The sequence below is a fragment of the Salvia miltiorrhiza genome, chromosome 2 (assembly GCF_028751815.1).
Source record: "Salvia miltiorrhiza cultivar Shanhuang (shh) chromosome 2, IMPLAD_Smil_shh, whole genome shotgun sequence".
NCBI classification, from domain to species: Eukaryota; Viridiplantae; Streptophyta; class Magnoliopsida; order Lamiales; family Lamiaceae; genus Salvia; species Salvia miltiorrhiza.
In genome coordinates, this window is record NC_080388.1 from 62,791,665 (window position 1) to 62,801,880 (window position 10,216).

General features: G+C 31.7%; 1 protein-coding gene across 1 annotated transcript; it reads right to left on the reverse strand.

The window, feature by feature from the left end:
* Positions 1 to 1,551: 1,551 nt before the first annotated feature.
* On the reverse strand, positions 1,552 to 4,952 carry LOC131010980 (probable serine/threonine-protein kinase PBL21). Its single transcript, XM_057938702.1, has 6 exons — positions 4,167 to 4,952; positions 4,008 to 4,043; positions 3,676 to 3,863; positions 3,182 to 3,371; positions 2,240 to 2,625; positions 1,552 to 2,141 (listed from the first exon to the last, which is right to left on the reverse strand). Exons 1-6 carry the CDS (start codon positions 4,255 to 4,257, stop codon positions 1,851 to 1,853), a joined length of 1,182 nt encoding a protein of 393 aa, XP_057794685.1. The 5' UTR covers positions 4,258 to 4,952; the 3' UTR covers positions 1,552 to 1,850.
* Positions 4,953 to 10,216: the final 5,264 nt, after the last annotated feature.

Here is a 10,216-nt window from a genome sequence, read left to right on the forward strand (position 1 = left end):
ATGGTAGTAAATTAATATTATTATATTAATTGTTTTAATTAAGAAAGTCTACTTAGGGTTTAATAAAGGATTAATAAACGTTAATTGAAACTATTTAACCCTAATTATAATGAATTACTCCATTTGTCCCATTACAAATATCCCATTACTTTTGAATACAAAAATTAAGAAATGTGTAATTAGTAGATAAAATAGATTGATGAAAATTATTTAAATATTAAATATAGAGAGAATATACTATTAAAAAAACAATGAGACATTTGTAATGAAACGGATGGAGTAATATTTAGTTTATGAATATATTTTGTTTATAAAACGGTGAATATTGGGCTTTCAAGCGTGGTGTCAATCTAATTTTTTTTATTCACTCAGCCCACTACTAAAAATCCGCCCCATTACATTTTTGTTTCTAACGATAACCCACTACTAGTGTTGCGTCTGCTTTTTAGTTTTCTTTATTTAGGCTGCATTTACTTCGATGAATAAATTTATTCATGAAAAAAATGAATAATAAAAATTTATGTGTTTAAATATTTTTTATCTTTTCTAACATTTGACACAAAATTATTTTTCCTTTCTTAATTTCACTTCAAGGATGTATAATATTATTTCGCAGTATTATCCATCTTTGAAGTGAAAATAAGGAAAAGAAAAATATTTTTGTGTCAAATATTGGAAAAGAAAGGAGACATTCAAAGACATAAATTTTTGTTATCCATCATTTTCCATGGATAAATTTATCTATTAGGGCGCGTTCTTTTTTGTTGTAAATTTATCATGGGAAAAAAAAGGATAAATAAAATTTCACCCTTTAAATCCTTCATTTCTTTTCCCACATTTCCTACTTGACCCTTACTCATTCCACATTCCTCATTTACACTACAAATGAGGTATAATATTATCCCTCTATACCACCTTTGTAGTGTAAATGAGGAATGAGTAAGGGTCAAGTAGGAAATGTGGAAAAAGAAATGAAGGATTTAAAGGGTGAAATTTTATTTATCATTTATTTTCTCATGATAAATTTACAGCCAAAGAGAACGCACCCTTAAAGTAAACGCAGCCTTAAAGATTTAATAAGTAAAATTATAAATTTAATTAAGGCAAATGCGTCATGAATCTAAATGCATATAAGTTTGTACCTATGGCTACAACGTGTTTAATTTTTTAAAGCTTACCTAAACCACCGTTCATAATGCACTTGAGAATGTTTATATGTTCAAATTACTAAGTATAATACAAAAACTAATTTAATAGCTCGATAATCAATCTTATCTTTTTAAACACGAAAAAAATAAACTCAATAATTACTCCCAGACTTAATAATCACAAATGCATACACCGTTTGAGAAAACGGGCTGAATATATCGTGCCAGTTTAAAAATTAGTTGGGCAGTTTATATAAAAGCCCGCTGAAAAGATGGGCTTTTTAGTTTTTAGAGCTTCTAAGGGCCGACATGGGCGAAACCAGAGCGCCAATGCATGATATTGGGCTGGGCCGGCCCACCCACCAATCCCAATATTGACCTAGTGTATACAAACACGGCCCAATTAGGTCGGATCATAGTATTTGATAGCTCTACGACATGTATGTCACAATTTCCAGAATTCTAACACGAAACAAGATTCGGATGGAGTTTACAGACCGACGCAAACATAAAAAGAAAATAAAAAAAATGGGTATATGTACTCGAGAAAACCACAACTTGATGGCAAGAGAAAAAAGCTCAAGAAATCCCACAAAAAATAAAAAGTGTTAGCAACAACATATGAAGCATTATTTACAGTAAAATAGGTATGAAAAAGATGATGAAACTCTATATGCATTGGCCGGCAAAGAAAGCAAACGTTCACCTGGATGGATTCTCATGATCTTGCCTTCTGGACTCAGCCTTAGCAACGTGTAGCTGGGATGGCGATGATGAGGTCCGGTTGTGGGAGTGAGAATCCTCCGCTTGTGACGCCAAGAACTCAAGCGCCAAAACAATGTCACTGATCAACGGGCGGAAGCTGGCTTGTTCTTGGAGGCACATTGCAGTGATTGCAACGGCGTGGTGCAGGCTCCGGATTGAGAATCGCCCTTCCAGTAGAGGATCCACCATCTGTATGTACTTCCTCCGATCCTTCAAATAAGGCCGACACTGCAACCAAAACCAGATGCTTAATCCACCACATACTTTGATATTTTGACAAACAAATCTTGAAATTAGCTCGAATATTTTCTCAACGAACAACTCACCCACATAACAAGATTCTGCTCTCCCGGAATCTTAGTGCAGTCGATAGCCTTGCGTCCGGTGATGAGCTCCAACAAGACCACGCCAAAGCTGTAGATGTCGGATTTTAGGGTGAGTTTGCCGCTCATAGCATACTCCGGGGCGCAATATCCATAGGTCCCCATGACCCGTGTTGAGACATGAGTGTTGTCCCCAACCGGCCCTAGCTTGGCAAGCCCGAAATCCGACAGCTTGGCATTGAAATCATTGTCCAACAGTATGTTTGAAGATTTCAAGTCGCGATAGATGACAGGTGGGTTCGCCTTACAGTGAAGATACTCAAGGCCACGAGCAGCACCAACTGCAATCTTCAACCTCGTGCTCCAACTGAGTGGCGTTTGAGCAGCCTCTGCATTTGAAAACAGAAATAACTCCAACCATTCATTCATGGATGCTTTTGAAAGAAAGATTATGCTTTAGCTCAAGATTCTTTATCTACCCAAGTTCATTTTCCCATCTACACAGTGCGACAAAACTCTTAAACCAGCATATAAAACCAGAAGATAGCAACACAATTCATAATAATATATAGTCATCAAATAGGTGCAAATGCAAGTGTTCATCTCTGTGTAGGTAACTCCTTCAAATAGATTCGATGTTGAAAGCTCAAATCATAGCCTAAGTAGTATCCAACACACTCATTTCTAAATCTACGCCTGAAAAACGTGTTAAGAGCGCATCAAGACAGGAAAGAAAACCTGAAGAAAAAATAAAAAACTAAGCAGAGATGGACTAAGAAATGCTTAGGTGAAGTTAGTTAAATGATATTTCCCCTTTTCTTTATGTGTCACTATCATCTGTTTTCAACAATTAAGACTAACTAGAGAGTGGTCCAAACATTGAAAACAATCCAAAAACAGGTAGTCGAATCGATTAAGAAATCCAACAAGGAAAAAAAAATGTACCAAACAAATGATTCTCCAAGCTACCCAACTGCATGAACTCATAAACAAGGAGCCTCTGATCACCATCAGTGCAATAACCGATCAAGTTCACGAGGTTTGGGTGATGCAACAGGCTGAGCATCAGAACCTCAACAATGAATTCTTGATTCCCTTGCAGCCCTTCAAGATTGAGCTGCTTCACAGCAACAACCTGCTCGTGGAAGCCAACGTGTGAAACTCCTTATTAAGCATAAGTTGGCATCAATCATCTAAGCAACACACCAAATTCCATTCCAACAAATCCCTTCTTCATTCAAACATATGTGCATACTTGTAACTTCAAAATCTCAAAATCAGAAAAACATAACAAATTTACCAAGCCAGTTTCTCGGTGGCCATCAATCATCTATGTAAAACACCAAATTTAATTTCAACAAATCTCTTCTTTAATCAAAATATTTTGCATACTTGTAAAGCTCAATATCTCAAGAACAATGAAAACATAACATATATACCAAGCCAGATTCGAGGCGGCCTTTGTAGACGCTCCCAAAACCTCCTTCGCCAATCAAATTAGCCTCCCTAAAGTTCTGAGTGGCCAGAGCAAGCTCCTTGAAGGTGAAGCTACGAGCAGCATTGCCCTTTGAGGGATTGTTGCCATCCTTTCCCTTTGCTCTAGCAACACTTCCTTTCTTCACGCTCACTACAAAACTCAAACAGCAGCAAAAACAAGTAAGACAATGCATCAAATTAATATCCAAATCTCGAACAACAGCAAAAACAAGCCATAGGCCCATAGACAATAAATATAGGCCAAATTTCAAAAGCTATATGCTCATGATCTCACCACTACCATTGGCATTCGCCTTTCGCTTCCCACCAACTGCACATCAAGAAACCAAATAAGCACATTAAAATTCAAAACACATTCATCATAGTCATACAACCAACAATGATCCACACATTCAAATTGAAGAGAACACACGAATACATGAATGGTACTAACCTGAAGAATTAGTGATTCTTGGGTCTATATCTCCTCCGTTATAATCCCTCACATCCTTATTGGGAGGACTTATGCAAGAAAAGCAACCCATTTTCCTTCTTTCTCTAAAGTTTAAACCCCAAATTCTTGCTTTCCTTTATCAAATTCTTTTTTCCCCTAAACTTTGATTCTTTGAATAGAATCCCAATTGAATTCACCTAATATATACCAAATCAATCCCTCATTACCATTTTTAAACGCTAGCATCCCGTGACAAAGAGGAAAGAAACTCGAAAAACAGAAAAATAATTACTAGGAGAGAGAGAGAAGGAGAATCAAGAATGTCACGTTCCCTCCTATAATCCAACTACCCAAATCCCCAGAAACAAAAACATCACAAGCTCAAATCTCCCAACAGATCTATGCCAAACTACTAGCTCTACACAAAACCCAACTAACAACAATTCAAATAATCAAATCCATCCAGTGTGTGAAAGAAAAAGACTGCATTTTTACAAACAGAGAGAAGAGCCCACTTTAAACTAAGCACGTTCAAATTTGACCATCACAAATAAAACCCAGAATTTAACAGCAAAGTCAGCTTCTTTTTCCTCCCTCCCCAACGTTACAGCCCTTTTCAAGCGCCGCCTTTAACGGTTAAATTCCTGCTCTTTATCTCCCTTCCCTCTTCCTCTTCTCGCTCTAAAAAAAATGAAATCTTTTTCTTTCCCATGAATTGTTTAGTGAGTGTAGAGATTGTGGGCCTTTTGGGGAAAGCAGCGCAATAAAAGCACTCAGACGAGTGTTTTCAGGTCACTCTCATACACAGCTAGCATTTAAACGTTTGGGTATGGAGGAGCCACCTGAAATTACCAAATTACCCTTGATTACTGTTACACGTCGGCCAAAATCCCGTTATGCCACTAATCTTGATTAACTCAATGATTATGATGGTCCATTTTGATAATTACTTTTTCATGGAATTTTGACGGTTAGTGAGACAAAAAGGGGGGCTACATTTGGATTGGTTGGGAAAAGGGCCTTCACAATTTCACATGCATGGGAATATTTTTTCTATCATTAGATTAGATTTAGGGGGTAATTTCTTATTTTCAAATTGTTGGGATAGATTTGATTTTGGGTTATTTTATTTGTTTGGGGTGGGGCCTAAATGGTTGACAAAGAGGATGTGAAAACAAGAATCACACTAGATGGTTGACAAAGAGTAGAGATCATTGGTGTAGTGGTGCTTTAATTATTATTACCAAAATTGGGATGTAATGGTGTGAATGATTTAGGGAAACTGATAGTGGGGAAATAAAATTATGGCATAGCTTTGCTTTTTTGACTGCCTAATCTTTAAAAAATGTAGGAGTATTAAATATCGTTCTTATATGTTACGTCGAATTATTTAGAGCACGTAAAAAGCTAATGGTTGTGGAAAAATTAAAAGAATAAGACAACAGAATATTCTCATCTCATATTTCTTTTCTTTTTTTGAGGGAGAAGGTATGCTTGTATTAATTCAAATCAGAAATGGCAATATTCGAAAGTCAAGTTGGAAAACTCGACTTTTAAATTATTATTACATCAGATAAAGACAAAGTATAACTAGCGAGTTCGTGAAGAAGGTGTATCGCCAAAAGAGAACGCATCTCATATTTCTTTGAATTGCTAATAATTTATAAAGTTATATTTCGATTATGTAAACATATTTACTTTCATTATCGATTTATATGTAATCGCTATTATTGTTAGCAGCACCATCAACAATAATTTGAATTTAATTAATTAAATTAAATTAATTTGAAAGTAAATAGACCGACCGCTTTCATTAATAATTACGTCACAATTAATTGTTCTTATTTTTTCAGTACATACATAACAACATCAGAAGAGGATGAATTATAAGCATGTATTTCGAATAATCATATTAATTTTCTTTAATTAAAAAAATAAATGAAACGATTAGATTTGATTTCTGTACTCATTCATTTACACAATGAAAATCCATCCAGTAACATATATATATCCCCCAAAATAATAAATGAGTCACATGAATTGTTTCAAAAAGATAAAAAGAATATTCACATAAAATTTTTCAAGATCTCGTTTTGAATTCTAAATGTCACGAGTGAAATTAATTAAACTAGCCAAAATGGGTCCAAATAAAAAAGATGATAGTGACATCATATTTGTTCATCGCTGGATCACGAAAAAATAAGCAAAAAAATTGTTAAAGCCTAATAAAGGATTGATAAATTGAAAACCTCTAAGTATTTCACATTATAATAAATTTTTTTTTTCCCAAAGATAGTGATGGATCCCAATAATTGGCTTTGACAATTGGATGATGAGAAAATGCCAGACAGAAAGTGTGATAGACTATTGTCATTGGTTTGAGATTTTCTTGACAAATGCACAAGAATTTTCAAATCTCTATTGGTTCAATATTTGATATTTGTATAAGTGGACAAAATAGACTGGTAGGCTTCACAAATTCTCAAGAAGATCGTGTTATGAGTTGTGACTTATGGAAATGGGGTCCAATTACATGTCTAATTCGGTAATTCAAACACTTTTATATGATTATCACATCCTTCTAGAAATGCATTCAATTAAATTGTTCTTTAAAATTAGTCATATATGAACTTTATGAGTTCTTTTATTGCCATTTAATCTCGTTTGTACAATGCCTTTAATTTGTAATGACTTAGGCACCTAGGCTACTTCTTAAGTAAGTAGAGTTTCGATTATTTATAAACCTCAATAAAAATAAAACACAAAATTTATGCGTCGGATGTCTATAATTAGGAGATTATTGACGTGGTAGTTGGACTGAGAGGAAAGTTTGAGTGCATAATGAAATAGATAAATTTGTTGTCAATATGGATCTAAAACATGTAATTATAGGGTTTGGGATGTCAATCCGACTGTCATGTCCGCAACGATTTGAGGATAAAAATTCGCCTAGTGCAAAACCATAAAGAATATAAGATTCAGGTATTTAGGCATATTTTAAAGTTGAAGTGTAAAACCAGATTATGTGAAAAGCTTGAATATTTACATGCCAATACCCCTTTAAAAAAATTTTAAATCTATAAGTATGAAATTAAGATTTAAACAGAACGCACATTCTCAAAATAAAATTTAATTGATGTACTAAATAATTGATTACTAGCCATTTATTACTTATTAGCATCCTTAGTAAAAAAAAAAGAAAAAAGTTAACTCTCCACCCCATAAAATCTCAATACAATGTGATAAACAAACAAAAGGCTATTAAATGAATTATCTCTCAATTGATAAGACGTTCATTGGAAGTTCGAATCATTCAACACACGTACTTATGAGTTATGAATTGTAATTAAAAAACAAATAGCCGACAAAATTCAATATCTAGTACATTACCTATATTCATTATTCTTTGTAGAAAATTTGAATTTGGTATACGTCACTTCATTTTGATATGGAGTATTTTAAGACTATGATTCGAAATGAAGAAATGTCACATTCTCGATGATAAAAATTTGGCTGGATTATAACACGTTGCACAATGTATTAATTTCTGTGTCACATGTTGATTTCTCAAACCTTTTATTTATATGTCAATGAATAATATTGAACTTTAAATACATAAACTTTGAATCAAATCACAAATTATACGTAAGTTTTAATTTTGGCGTGATCATACATAATTTTTAATTTGTTATAATTTTATCATAAAATTAAAATAGAGTGAGCATAAAATTTTATTTTTCCTGCATCATTTTACTCAAGTTTTCTTCAAAAAAAATTCAAAGTCATGAATTTTAGCTTGATTAATTTTTAAATGGTTTTAAATTTGAGGAGTATTCTAATTTCGTGACAAAATCCATAATAAATTGAAAGTTTATCTATGATACCAAATTTAAAGCTCATGTACAATTCAAGAATTAACTAAAAATTTGTGTATTTACATGTCAATATTTCTTACATCTTCATTATATGACTAACATACAAATTATTTAATTAATAGTAAAAGAGAAACAATAAAAATACTTCTACACCCCATAAAATTATAGTAATATTTATTTTTATTTTATTTAATGGAACTAATAGAAATTAACACCAAAGTGAGTTTGGTAAATATCACTTCACTTTCACACAAAATTATCTAAGAACATGATTGAACACACAGAGGGGTCACATTCTCCATGACCAAGAAAATTGGGCCACCATCCAATGATTGAGTGCAATGCTTAGTTTCTCCAACAGCCCACTTGAGTGCATGTGAACAAATGAGATAAGGAATTCTTTTTAAAGAAAACAATATTTTATTTAATTACCCATTGTTTATTATATTTTGGGGCATTTCGCATTTTTTATGAGTATGCCAATTTACAGTACAGCTTCAAATTTTATAATTACTATTATATTTTAATGTACTTATAATTTTAATTAATCTTTATGATAATTAAGGAAAATATTGAAATTTGTTTTCCAAATATTTTGTTGTTGTTGTTGTTGTCTCTCTCACTTACGCATTTTCTTTCATCACTACTTTCAAAATATACATGGATTTTATTCAAATAGTGAAGATATATTATGTCTTGAAATAGTTTTATTTTTATCCATGTAATGATATTTAATAATCTTTTAATTCTAATTTAATACTAATATAATTTAACGAATAATAATTTTTTTGTAGATAAAAGCGTTTTTTTATATTCTAATTTAAAATTTTCATAACACCATTCAAATAATTCAAATGGACAAGTACGTATATAATTTGACATTTTTTTTTCTGTTCATGATTGAATGTAACAATTCATTAAGACGATAAAGAGTTAGGCTAATATTTATTACTACTAGGTTTTAGGATCAAAATTCCGTTTGGCAATTTTTTTTTCATTTTGCATGCATTTAATATATGCATGCGTTTTTCCTTATTAATTTCTTATTTAAATTGCCTTCAACTTATTTTATTATATATTATTCTAAAAAAACTTATTTTTTTTATTTATATTTGTTTTGTATATGCAAATTATTTTTGTTGAATATTATTCTAATATTTTTTTTCTTAAATCAATACATATCGGTTCAAGTTAATTTTCTACTATTCAATTCCAATTTACTAATTTCTCGTTATTTTTTACTAAATAATCGAGTGATAGTAATATTTATATTAATATTATAACATGCATGGTTATAATGTAATAATCATATTGTGTGAGTTACATAGTTTATATTGTATAGTATAAAATTGTGATTATTGTTCTAAAATAAACTACATCTAACTTATAACATCAATATAGTTTATTATATACTAATATATATGAATATATAAGTATGAGATTATAAATATAATCAAATGATATTAAATACTAATATATTTAATTACAGTCTATATTTAAATTTAAATAATTACTCATCCGTCCCACGGTCCACGAGTGTAATACAATTATCCGACTGGGCGTCCACAAAGAGTGTAACACTTTCCTTTTTAGGAACATGACCTCATTTTCACCTTTTAACTACAACTCATTTCTATATGACCTTAACTCAATTCAACCACATCCACTCATTTTAATTTACTTAACACACATCTATCAACTATTTTTCTGAAAATTCGCGTCCACCAAAAGTGTTATACTAGCATTCTTGCATATATCTAAAGCTAGAAAGCTTTATATTTTAAGCATATATCTAAGGCTAGAAAGCTTGCTTTGAGCTCAATCGGGCCCGTAAACATAAAAGTATTCGGTACTTAAAGCTTGAGAATCGCATCAATATGAAACGAAACAAGGTTAAACTTTTATTTTTATTTATTAAGTACAAAATTATATTTGTAATATAAATTTGCCTACTATCCTATTAGATAGTTTTAAAAATATTAATGATGATTCTTTTTAAACATAGTACCATGCATACATGTTAACATCTACTTTTATTAAATTAAAAATTTATATTTTGCAATATAAATTTCAATAAAATCATATTACATTGTTTTATAAATGTTATTGATGGAAAACGGGGACATGACTCCATGCATTGTTGTAGGGCTGTACACGAATCAAATTGAATGTAAC

Coding starts and splice junctions, on each gene's coding strand:
- LOC131010980 (XM_057938702.1), bottom strand. CDS start 4,257: ATGGGTTGCTTTTCTTGCATAAGTCCTCCCAATAAGGATGTGAGGGAT. Junction 4,044..4,166: donor AAGAATCACTAATTCTTCAG/GTTAGTACCATT, acceptor CTTGATGTGCAG/TTGGTGGGAAGCGAAAGGCG. Junction 2,626..3,181: donor CTTGGAGAATCATTTGTTTG/GTACATTTTTTT, acceptor TTTCAAATGCAG/AGGCTGCTCAAACGCCACTC.